Consider the following 12832-nt stretch of genomic DNA (forward strand, 5'->3'; position numbering starts at 1 on the left):
AAACTTCAAAGAGTTACAGCCCTAGACTGTGAGTTATAAAAGGCCAGTAACTTACCTCCTCCCAAAACTCAGGGGCATCATACTGATAATCGAGGTCAGGGTGAAGGATCCTGGGGAAGTCAGGGACATCCCTCTCTGAAGAATCGCCATCACCCGACAGAAGAGTAGAAGCAGAGAACAGAGATGTGTCATTCTCAGCCTGCAGCAAATCCATCCAGTCCTCTGTGTCCTGGAGCTCTGTGCCTTCCTCCAGCAGCCACTGCGGGGGAGCTGATGTTGGGAGCCCTGAAACAGGGAGCTCAGTTCCTGGCAATCCAGGAGCATCATCAGAAACAACAGGACTCCCTGGCACCTGGCTGGGGGTCTGGGGAGATGAGATGGCAGATGTCAGTGCCTCTGTGGTAGGAAAAGGACTTGGAGGCCACTTGAAACTCGTGACATGAGGGGAAGGTGTTACAGCTGCCACTGGAGATGTGTGCAGAGGGTTACCCCCGAGGGTGGTGGGTGGGTCTGTGTGCCAGGCATCCTGGGCTGTGGCTGGCCCTTCAGTGGGCAAGGCTATGTGATCCATGTTCTTAGACGGGCTGGAGAGGACAAATGCAGCAGGAGAAGTTGTCTCTGGCACAGTGACAGGTTTGTCTGCTGGCGGTGGCAGTGGGGCCTCTGTGGCAGCCTGCAGAGAGGCGCCTTCGGTGGGCAGGGTCAGGTGGGTGTAGCTGGGGCTCTGCACCGGCTCCGTCGTCGTCTCCGAGGCTGCGGAGGGCGTGACGTGGATGGGCTCCGTGCGGGGCACAGTGCTCAGGCCCACGTGCACAGGGGTGGTGACAGGTTTGGTGGCCATGGTGGGGGCTGTGGTGGAGGACTTGGTGAGGGGAGCAGCTGAAGAGGGATACACACTCAAGGTTGGGATCTGGGCCTAGAAAGAAACAACATGGTGAGATGAGAAGAGGGAAAGAAATGAAACAATAAAACCCAAGCAGAAAACCACTCTGTGTGACTTCCCATAGACAGAATGCTGTTCCACCCTCTGGATTTTAATGAGAGCTATATCTTGTACCATCTTGTGCGATGGGATTGGGGAATGTTCACAGTACAGAAGATCCAGCAACACTCCCTCTTCCCACAGATGCCTGCACTGGCCTCCTCTCAGAGGGAGGTCTGCTAGTCTTCATCCTCCACAAAAATGCAAGGCCACCTGTGGCAGCCACACATGTTCCACCTCCCTTCCAGCTTGCTCTTGTCCTTGCACTTTGACAACACTGGCTGCATAGTCCCAGGACAGCGACCTGCTTCATCTGATGGTGCTTCCCCAGAAACCTGTAGTATCTATCAGGGATGCAGAGCCTCGTGTCACTCCAAGGAGAGCTCCCCTGTGCTCCAGCAGCTCACCTCCTTGCTTGATGTGACTGACAGCTGCTATTTTTCCTGAGAAGAGATCTGACTCACTGAGGCTGTGAGAGTACACAGGACTAGGACTGAGCAGGAGACGTACCCTTTCATTGTAGATAATGATTCCCTCCTCACAGGTTGCTTTGTGGGTGCAGAGGTGCTGCTGGATGCACCAGTTACATCCCCAGAGACTGCTCACACACTTCTGGCACCTGGAACAATGACAAAAAAGCAGCTGCTAAGACAGGACAACCCAGAAAGGGACAGCCACCCTCCCTAAAACTACAGAAGAGAAAAAGCAGGTGCTCACGGTGCCGATTTCCACAGCAGGGCCACTGCAGCACAGTCATAGAAAGAGAAGTCCACAGAAGCAATGAAGATGTCATGGAAACGCACTACAAGCTTTATGGTGACATGATCTGAAAATGAAAATAAAAATTTCTTAGAAATGGAAAGTTTGCCATACTGTTAGGAGATGCAGCATGCTTTAGGATAGACACTGTCAAACACTGAGGCAGATTCCCTTCCATACTTTTAGCACCTCAATCACTGGATTATCCTATGGACACTAAAAACAGGTTGGACAAGTTCATCAGGAGTAGTTTGTGAGAACTCTTGCCAACCCATGGGAAAGAAGCCTAGTCTGAAGATCTGTCCATCTTTATCTCTGTAATTCCACTGCCATCTCTGTATTACAGGAAGAAGTAATATCGAGGCTCAAAGCTGATTGCTTTCTTTTGTCATCCAAAGGAAAATGAAACCTTAGAACTGATGTGCCCTTCACATGCTGCCTTTACCTTGAGAGCTTTGTTCTATGACCAGACTAAGAAGCGAGTCAGGGAAGAGGTTTATAAGATTTGTAATCTCACTTGCAACGACTGAAGGCTTATCTGCTTTAAAATCCAGGTCTCACACCAATTACAACCCTCAGGATAACCCTGTTTCCTGTTTTCTTTGGAGGGAGACTGTCACTGTTTTCTGTAGACCAAATAACTGCAGAGATGGTCAAATCTTACTGCAGCTGATAGCATCAGCTGGAAGGAGATATTTTGCATAAGACAGTACTAAATCAGCTTATTAATCTTGTCCCAGACAAATGCCTTCAACCTTAGAGCTTGTTATTAGTTCTCCAAATAATGGGAGCATACTGCATTCTCTGCTCAACCCCAGGAGCTGCTGTTTCTCTCAGGCAGTTTGCAATAAAAGTAAGTAACAAGAACCTTGTGCACTGTTCCTCTCAGAGTGAGATTTCAGAGCTCCTCTTGCAAGCAATCTCTAGTCACAGCAAAACAATCAACATGTGAAGAAGCAGTCGGGTCTAGGTTAGGTTCCTGACAGGATGGCAAGGGAAGCAGTATGCTAACAAAACAGTGATGGGGGGGTGTATTGAAACCCAGGATGTGCAGAAAATAAAGGTATATCCTATGCAGCTGGAGCCTGGAGTCACTGTAATACTGCCAACTCCTATCACTGTCACAGAGGTGATTGCATTTGGCAGTGGTGGAAGGGCTAACACCTCCCAGGATTTCAAGGTTATGACACCATATTTATAAATACTCCTTTCTCCAGAAATGCTATTATTTCCCATGACTGCCAATAATGCTGTTTGACAGTACAGAAGATGAGGTTGAGCACTTGCAGATTGAGAGCAAGAATTTGTGCTACTAACTTGGAGCTCAACAGGAACACATGATGGATGAGCTGGTATGCAACCTTTAAAATAAAGCTGGAAAATGGCAAATATTTTAGTAAACTGGGGAAAGTATTACAAGTAGGAATAGGAAAGTGTTGGTATCTGAGGCCCTAATGAGAGCTCATTTAAAAAACAATGTATGAATCTGGTTACCAGCTTCAAATTCATCTTAGCAGAGCACAGAAGCCACGCAGAGAAGGAATAACAATACAGTGAAGGAGAGAGGAAGTCTGAGAAACAAGAGAACACGAAGAAGCTGGCACAGTTAAACAGCAAAGCTCTGTGCTAGGAGGGCCTGGCCATAGCTCACTGAGTGGGAGAAGCAGTGCGGAAGCAGAGGGACAACACAAATAGATCAAACAGACAGAAACCATCCACGAGCAAGCTTATGCTACAGAACAGGAGCCACTTGATAAGTCTCAGACACAATATGAAAGTAAAATAGGAAAGGTATCTTGCAATAAAAGCAAGGCTGACTTACAAAGGAGTGGATAAAAATATCTGAAGCCAAGAATAATGAGAACTAGACTGTGGGTTTATCTACACTGATTTTTCACAACTGTGCTTACATTCAGGTCCTTATGACTAAACAGAGAAGCAAATCCTGCCTACTGCATGCGGTGGCAGTGCATGAAGCCCTCTTCCCTCTGCCTGACCACCCTGAATGGAGACCTGGTGGGTTTGTTCCAGACTAAAGGAGTGAGAAAGCCAGGTATTAAAATACTGCAAATAATATTGAAAATGAAGGAGCTTGAATGAGTGTGTTAGTTGAGTTCTGGCGTCATGTTTGTCCATGGAGATTGCTTCATACCTACCCAGCTGCATACTTGCACAGAAAAATCTGTTCAGCCATTTAGGTGAATGGTGTGGAATGTGTCCCAATGGACACCTGCCTTTCATTTCAGATGAACAAGCTCTTTGAAGAGATCAGCTCATCAGAGCTCACACTGACAGGCTGGGTAAAATCCAATGCAAAGAAAACAAATTGAGAACTTTCCAGGTTCTTTAGAGTGGCCAATCAGCAATACTCAGCCAGCTATTGTTCACAGGCTGACTGTGTATTTTCTGAGGTTATGCTGCAATGCAGATTTATTTATATCTTTAAGTACTCTTAAGAGACTTTAAGGTCTCTTCTTGCCTTTCCTTATGTGTACTTCCTTCTCCCACTACATGGATTTTGAGAAGGCTGCATTTTGCTTGGTTTTAATAATAAAGCAATATTTATAAGAGTTTTCTCCCCAGATTTAGGAAAAAGCTGTCAAACCAGCCACTCTCTAGACTGCATTTCAGATCACATTCAGATTTGCATACACCCCTTCAAAAAGGATCTCCTTTCCAACTATCAGAATTTGGCACTGGAATTTGGCAACAGCCCAAAATAGCACAGGATGTGCGTGACACAAGTAGAAAGCAAACAGATATTATGAGGAATGAAATGAACACCTGCTGACAGTCCACACACATTCATGGCTGTTAATCCTGGCAATATGATGGCCTACAACATACTTTCTCCCAACAATGTTATCAGACCTATCATACTCCATTTAAAGCATTTCACTAACCTGTTCCTGTTGGCAAAGCTGGTGCTTGGCTGGGATCTGGAGAAGGGCACATGATTCCTGACTCTGTCAGAACTGCTGGGCTTTCGTAATCTTCAAAATAACATGAGTAAAATTCTTCCTCACGCAGAGGAGGCAAGTCCGAGATGGCCAAGAATATCTGTCAGTTCAATAATATCCAGTAAATAATTTGCCTTCATTTAATATAATTTTTTGGTTCTGTTTTTTCAAGAATCCCATAAAGCAGTTATCTACAAAAATGCTCATTTTCCTATAATGTCTCCTAGGACTGACTGTTCCATTCATTATCTCTTGCTATTCCCGAACTGAACTTGGCATCCTTCCAGCAACTGACAACTTCCCCCACTGCCCAAGCCTCTAGCAAAAGACAGGTTCTTGCCACCTCCTGACAAAATGACAGACTTCAAATCATTCCAGCACCTTCTTAGCTTTTCTATCAGCTATCACATGCCAGACAGGAGCTGTAATTTTGGGCCACTCCTTTCAGGCCTTCCTGACAGCAAGTGACAGAAACACTGAAAGCACAGACACAGGCACCTTATAGACACTAAAACAAGGAGGATCCCCATCCAAGCAGGCATCACATACTCCAGAATACCCAGTAACTCTTAGCAAGCAAGGACATTTAGTTTCAGAGAAAACAAAGAAACAACCAAACAACTGAATGAACAGCTTGGCTGTATGAGGAGATAAGTCCCTCATGTGAGGCAGACAATGTGCCTGAAGGTTCAGTGTTTCAGCACCCCAGTGAAACCAACAGTGAAACCAAGATTTCTGACTCCTCCTTGTAGCTTGCAGAAGACTTTCTATAAGCCTGAGCATCATCAGAGGATCATCCCCACTCACATTTCTCTTTTCCTCTCTGCTGATATTGGCTGGAGTTAGTGACTGGACAGACAGACACTGCTGTGTGGAGTTAAAGCTCCAGAGCCACTGCTCACTCAACCTGGACCGCAAGCACTCGGAGCGACGGCTGCACCTGCAGGGAAACAGCAAGAAGCCCTGTGAGAGACCTGAGCAGCAGTTTGTGTCTGGCTTCCAAGCAGAAACTGGCTGTCTCAAGCCTTGCTAGACTCTTGGGGAAGCTGCTGCACAAGCCACTGAAGTCCCACCCTCCCACCACCTTCAATAACAGGATGAACTGTTGTGAAATTATAGATGGGTAAGCACTTTTTGGGCTTCAGGGGTCATGAACTAATTCCTGTGACTTTCGACAGGGATCTATCTTACCTTCCCTGAAGGACACACCAGCCACAGTAGGGATCTTTCAGTGCCAGACAGGATTCACAGTCCAAGTACAGGGAACATTCCATTATGGGAACCTTTACCACCTGTCAGAAGAGCAAATAAAAAGTAGAAAACACAGCACACACAACAAGCTCCAAGGTCACTGACTTCTTATGCCTAACTAGCAAGTGTCATCATCCACATGCTCATCAAAACAACTTTTTGATCCTCAATTTATCCTGCCCTAAACAAACAAAATGGGAACCAGTCTCCAGAGCCCATGTGAATGGCCATTTTTTATATACTGGTGAAGGACATCTAAGCATCAGGCTGTAGAGAGACACTGAGGAAAGCAAACTGTATTGCTATTCATTGGTTATTCTGCAACACATTTTGCAAGGAGGAAATTGTATTTAGTCATAAAACTGCATTTTAACAAAGTGAATTATAGAATAGCTGACTGAATATCACCCACTCTTTTGCTTTTCTGGACTATGTCATGTGAGATCATCTCTCCTGACACACAGGTGACTGAAGCTGGAGACAGCAGCTACAGCTGCAGCCCCTGAATCCATCTGCACTATTGCCCAGCTCTACCTGGCAGAACTATCATTTTGACTGAAAGTAGACTCTGAAGCTTTGATCAATGTGGAACAAAAACTTTCTGCCATCTTGGGGTAAATTTTACTTGCAAAATTCTTCTGCTTTAACTTACCATCCTTGCTGATTTCAGCCTCTTGCCCTCTTTAATCTGCTACTACATTTCAGCTACTACTGTCAGCTACTTTGAAATACCGACTTCTAATCCCAGACCTATTACTTTTGCTAAGCACACTATTTAATTTGCATATTTTAATTGGCAGAATAACTACTATTAAGGATATATTTCAGATTTCCCTAATCTTCTTCCACTCACAGATTTCAACTCCTGCTTTGAAGTGTTACAAATTTTACAAGCATCTCAAAGAGCACTGGGGGAGTAAAGGGAAGAAGCGGCTCGCATTTGTTGTTTGTTCTTTCCTTCAGAGTAACTCAAGGACTGCTTTTCCTTTGCCAGGAGGATCCTTTTCTTTCCAGTTCAAGGAGCTGATATAAGTGGTGGTAAAAATCCTCTCAAATAAAGTATCCATAGCTGGATTTCCTACTCAGCAGACACCAATATCCCAAAGGCCTGAGGCATTGCAATGCCTCTTCTCCTCCAACTGCCTCTAGGCACAAATAGAGTTAGAGAAAGCAGGGGTAAAGAGAAAGGTGCCTCATATGGGTCCTTCCACAGCCTGATTTAATCTGCAAGACTGTTATTATATCCCTGGTCAGAGAACACCTCTGCTATCTGTAGACATTTCCCACACATTTCTGCTTTTTGTAGGTTACAGAAGAACAGCTTGATCTTTTAACTGATTAAGAACAGAAGTGACACAAAATCTCTCTTTTCTCTTTTTAAACTCCTGCAAAACCAAGATGGGTCACATGTGAACCCAGAGGCTTTTTTCTGCTCAAATGGGAATCCAAACTGTTGTCCAAACAGTTCCTGCTCAACACAGGAATCCAGGAATTGGTGGTCCCTTGTATTCATGCCAGCAGAGCAGCTTTTTACAGCCTGCAGTTCACATTCCTCCATCACTGCTGATACAGCCTGACAGACTTCAGAAAATGCACAGGCAAACAAGCCACGGATTAGGCTAACAAGGCTTTCTCCATGCTTCCTCCAGCTTTTGGGAAAGGTCAGTCCCCATTCCTGTAAGAAGACTGGTAGGCAGCTGCTGCCCAGCACAGGCTTAGCCAGGCGCAGTTCCCCTGCCTCCCCTGCTCCTGTCAGCAGTTTGTCTGGACATCTAGTGTTTTCAGCTCCTCTGTGGAAAGGATTGTATTGCTCTTACCATTGACTGGGTCATGACAAAGAGGTGCTCCTGCAACTGGTCGAACAGCAGGTCTCCACTAACCATGCTGTTCACCTGGATAGATACTGAAGCATAGGTGTGTGCCTCTCCCTGGGCTCCCAAGTACACCTGCAAGAGAGCCACAGTTGTGAGCAGGCAAAGCACTGCCACAGGAGCTGGCGGCACCTGTTCTACAACAGGAACAAACTGGAACTGCTGCTGTGTGCAAGGATTTTACCCTCCCACCAGAACCTCCGTGCAGTGACTTCAGCCACGTGAAGCACATGCCCAGAAATACCTGTGCAAACCATGCAGATTGCACCAGCCTGGCTGCTGGTTCAGTGCAGATGTAACCAAAAGCAATGTGACCACATTTGGGGCATTCACATTTTCCACAGGCAGTACAGGGTGAGAAAAGACCATCTGATAGTAATGATCTTTAGTAGGAACCCTACTTCCCAAGTAAAAAAAAGTAAATACTGCCCTTTTCCCCTTCTACCTGAGCACCCCTGGTTAGTTTAATCCTTTTTGCTGCATGCAGATCATACCTTGTGCAGTCTTCCTCTGCTGTCTCCCAGAAAAGCAATGGTGTGGTCATCTTCCACATTCACTGCCACAGCTGTCAGACGGGCGTCAGTTTTCTCCAGGAGTGGGGCTGCTTCCAAGGGTACCCGGCTGGCCATAGGGCTGGGAGTGTGGTCAGAGCCACAGGGGTAGGCATACAGGGTGTCCTTTTGGAGGAGTGAAAAGAACAGGGAATCAGTACCAAAAAATGGGTACAAATAATATTAGCACATTTAACACTTCCCACCATCCCCCTTCTACCCAAATTCTCCAGCAGTGAATTCAGCTTTAACCCCTCTAAGCTTTTCTACTGAGGGTAAAACTACCCATATTTTAATAATTAGTTTAGCTATGTTGGCTGTCTGTACCCTCACAGAATCCTGCAGACATTTCAGCCAGTTCATTCAGCATCAGTAATGAAATGCACTGAAACTCCCTCTAGTTCTCCAAAAAACACTGCTGTTACACGCTGCCATGACACTGCTTTGGGGAAGATTAATTGTGTTTTTCTGAACAAAGAAAAAACAAGAGAATTTCTGTTTCCAATGCAAAGCCACTGGAACTTATGACAAGTTCCACCTCAAGCAATTTGCATGGTTTTGCTGTAACACCTACAAGTTAAATTCTAAGCCTGAAGTAGAATCCCAGTGCATCAGGACATACATAAACACAGGGTGGGACACAACATACTCCAAAGAGCTTACTAACTGCACTTAGGAACCAGAGAGCACATACAAGAGACATCATTGCACATGGCTTCAATCCCTCTAAGTCTTGTGAGAGTTCTGAACATTAACTCCACTGCTCTGTGCAGAAACAGCCATTCTTCTGTTCCAGTTAGTTCCCTCCCAGTGCCACCAAACCTTCACTTACTGCATTCTATAGAAGGACAATGAAAGCTGCAAACTGATTTACTATTTGTTGTGTGCAGAGAAAAGATACCCCATTATGATTCATCATTTTCCAAAGTAACAAACTCAGTCTTGTCTAGGATAGTTCCTGTGTTGCTTTATATCTTTCTTGGTGCCTTGTTCCATGTCCATTTCAATTTTACAGTATCCTTTTGGAAACTGAATGCAGGATTGTTCAGCCAACAATTAGTATCTAAAACACCATTTTTTAATTGATCAGTGTCTTGTTTTCGAACAATGTGGCTTGTGTAAATTCAAGATTTTCATCATGAAATCCCTTATGGATAATGCTGTCACTCTCCTCTCCAGCCCCTTACTAATTACTCTGACAAAGCTAAGCATGGAGCAGCACATTAACTGTGCAGTCCACACTGACTCCAGCTCTCTCTCTTGCCTCAGGCAATGTGGTTCAATTTAGACTCCTTGTGAGCAGGGCTACATATTCCTTCTGCCTGATGTCTGTGGCTTTGCATTTGGCAGCTCAGGCTGCGCGGTACCAACCAGGACCAGGCAATGGAGCTGCCCCTGTCAGAGACCCACGATAACAGCACATCATGGCATTCCTGAGGTGTCTGCTTATCTCCACTCACTGATCCTGTGGAAAACCTGGCCCTCTCTCCCCTCTCCTCCCATTTCTCTTTTTTTTTAAATCTTTTTTTTTGGTGTGGTTTGTGTTGTTGTTGGCTTTGTTTGTTTTTTAAATACTTGACTACTTCCTGGAGAAACTAGAAGCAGTCGGCAGTTTTTGGTAAGGTCTATGGAAATCCCACATTAAAATATGTTTAACCTGCTCAGCTCTGTTCCCTTCTCAAATGCATTGTTATCTTAGCAGGGAAGCAAGGCCTGACACAGCAGTCCTATTAACAAACCAGGCCAGTTAGACTAGCACTGCTTTCAGTCCAGTGCTTTATTGTTTTCCTTTCAAATACTACTTCAATTATTTTTTTGCACACTTCGTATAAGGTTCTGACAAAGTCTGAGGAGGTTATAGCTTTTAATGATTGCTAGTTCTTACCATCCTCTAAAATACCATTCATTTTTAGTAGTATATATTTTTCTTACCACCTGCCATTTGATTTTTAAGCTTCTTCCAATCATCTTCTTGTAACTTAAAGACTTCTATTTCTCCAGCTATCCAATTCCTATAAGATTTATTAGGAAGCAGGCCACTGCCAAAAGTCCATGCCCCAAAGCATTAAGTGTTTATTTTGAATGGGATTCTAGATATCTTTTGTAACCTTTGTACAAATTCTGGAGCCTGTTGACCCCACTACTAGCTGATTTTTCAAAGACTGCTTAAAAAAAGTGCACATACATGTCAGAAATATTTGTAAGCTAGTCGTGCTCAGCACGACTGCTGCCTTTATGTGATGCCAAGGGCAAGTCACCTCACACACAACATTTATCTACCATAAACCAACGTGACCTGTGCAAGCTCTCCCAGCACTGGCACAGCCCAGCCGTGGCCTCTCAGGGGCTGTCTGTATAAAGTACTTATATAAATTTACATGGACGCTCTTTGAATTGCTTGCAATGAATAACATCTTGGCAACGTTGCAGAAAATGCACTTGAGGAATCATGCAGTGTCTTAATGAAATGCAGCAGCTGCTGCCGTGAATTCTGCTGCGTGTATCCTATCTGCACAGGTAGGAAACAACAATAAGACAAGCTATATCTATAAATGAAGAGGACTAAAAACAAAAGAACAAGATACATGCCTTGAAAATTATGCTCACAGAAGACATGCGGCCTTCCCAAGCCTTGTAGAAATGTTTCACACTTCCAATTTAGCAAGTTACTAAACAGCACCTACACAGCTTCCTGCCTCTTATAACTAATGAATCTCCAGCAAACTGAACAGATGAACTGGGTCTGAAATTCTTATAAAAATGAGCTGGGTTTTTTTTCCCCCCCAGTTCAAGAGATTATATTGAACTGTAAAACTCAATTTTAGCCTCCCTTTTTGAGCTGAAACCCAGAGACAGAGCTAACTTAGGAAAAGGGCATACCTTACGCACTAGTTGGTTTGGAGGCAGAAAAATATGAAATTAATTAGCATTATCCTTACATCCAGCACAAGCTGCCACCACTGAAAACAAGTTAAAACTGTTCCTGCATAAAATGTCCATTGACAGCCAGCCGCTTCCACTCAGCCCTGACTGGAGCAGGCTGGAGCTGGCACAGACCTTTACATGATGTTAGATACAATGTGAACGACAAGCGCTACCATGTGCTGAATGGCGAAGGATCAGGTTTGTTAGGACATTTACATATCATTGGACACACTTGTTAATAAAGTATCACACTATGGTCAGCCCACTCAAGCCAAACCATCCATCTGGGACCCCAGGATCGTGCACCAGGAATCACAGACAGACTGCCTTTTCCTCCCACCCTGTGCATCCACTTCTCCACTGGATTAAAGGGTATAAAGGTACTCTACATCATTTTGAATGAAGGATTCATCTGCTCATACCTGTTCAACATTTAACTCCCTTAAGCTCCCCTAAAAATCACTTGTGACAAGTCATTCCATGTGGCCTTTCAAAGGACTCATGGGGCAAGCCTAAGAAATACAATGACAGGAGGACATCAATCAAGCTAGGCAGTCTCCTTCTTCCCAACTCTTACATACTCCTCCTACCCTCACAGTTATCCTGCTCCAAGTCTGCTCTTTACCCTTCCTTTGTCCCACAAGTACTCTATAGTCAGCTTTAGCTACTGAAAGGAAAACCATAATTTTAAGACTGGTTTTGAACCAAACACCCGACCCCAGAAACTTCTAAAGCTCTGTGGTAATGCTTTGCTCTTTGTAGCACCAGGCTGGGAAGAGGCAATTCTCTGGACAGCCTATTCTGTAGAAGGAAGACAACAGATATCCTGTGCTGCTAAGGACCTGAAATACCGAGGTTGCTCATAGTCACAGAGCCTCATGCCAGGACACTGAATCCAGGAGAGCACTGCTGCTGTGTTTGAATGACTGTCCCTGATTTTGCAGCCAGTGTGGCTGCCAGATGGTGAGAATTTAGGGTCACAGCCACTTTAGGTCACATTTTTATCCTGCAACATCCCATCGTGCTTTTGTCACTGAATGTAAAGGATTATCACCTCTTACAGCTCTGGAGAAAAAGAGCCAGCTCAGGAGAAGGTCCTTCTTGTGCCCAAAAGTCTGCAGGACTAAAGCAGTCTATAGGAAACTGGGATTTTCACAGAATCACAGAATTATTAAGGTTGGAAGGGACCTCTGGAGACCCCAGAGGTCTAGTCCAACCCCTCTGCAAAACAGGGTCACCTAAAACCTGTTACAAAGGAGCACATCCAGGAGTGTTTTGAATGTCTCTTTGTTTGAATGTCTCTTTGACACTTGGATTTGCTAAGGTTCCTTTCTGTTCCTCAGTGCCCTTGCAGGAAGCTGTTGTGAGGTGCACTTCACTATAAGCAACAAGGACCCAGTACACCCCTTCTATTCCCCTCCCAACACACAGGAGCACATACACATGCTCCTCTCCTTCCCTGCAGTGCATACTGGGAGATGACACAGATAAAGAATGACTTGAACAGCAGCTTCAGTGCTCTTGCCTTGTATT

At 44.8% G+C, this 12832-nt stretch overlaps 1 protein-coding gene across 5 annotated transcripts in view; it reads right to left on the reverse strand.

The window, feature by feature from the left end:
• PLXNB1 (plexin B1) overlaps positions 1-12832 on the reverse strand; it is a 77019-nt gene that overhangs the window by 24876 nt on the left and 39311 nt on the right. For all 5 annotated transcript variants that reach the window (XM_030227942.2, XM_030227941.2, XM_030227939.2 and 2 more), the window contains 8 exons: positions 8318-8500; positions 7770-7898; positions 5893-5993; positions 5509-5641; positions 4645-4801; positions 1700-1808; positions 1493-1601; positions 56-916 (listed from right to left, as the gene is read on the reverse strand). In XM_030227942.2, coding sequence (XP_030083802.2) covers positions 56-916; positions 1493-1601; positions 1700-1808; positions 4645-4801; positions 5509-5641; positions 5893-5993; positions 7770-7898; positions 8318-8500 — 1782 coding nt within the window. The remainder of the gene's footprint in view (positions 1-55; positions 917-1492; positions 1602-1699; positions 1809-4644; positions 4802-5508; positions 5642-5892; positions 5994-7769; positions 7899-8317; positions 8501-12832) is intronic.

The sequence above is a fragment of the Serinus canaria genome, chromosome 12 (genome assembly GCF_022539315.1).
Source record: "Serinus canaria isolate serCan28SL12 chromosome 12, serCan2020, whole genome shotgun sequence".
NCBI lineage: Eukaryota > Metazoa > Chordata > Aves > Passeriformes > Fringillidae > Serinus > Serinus canaria.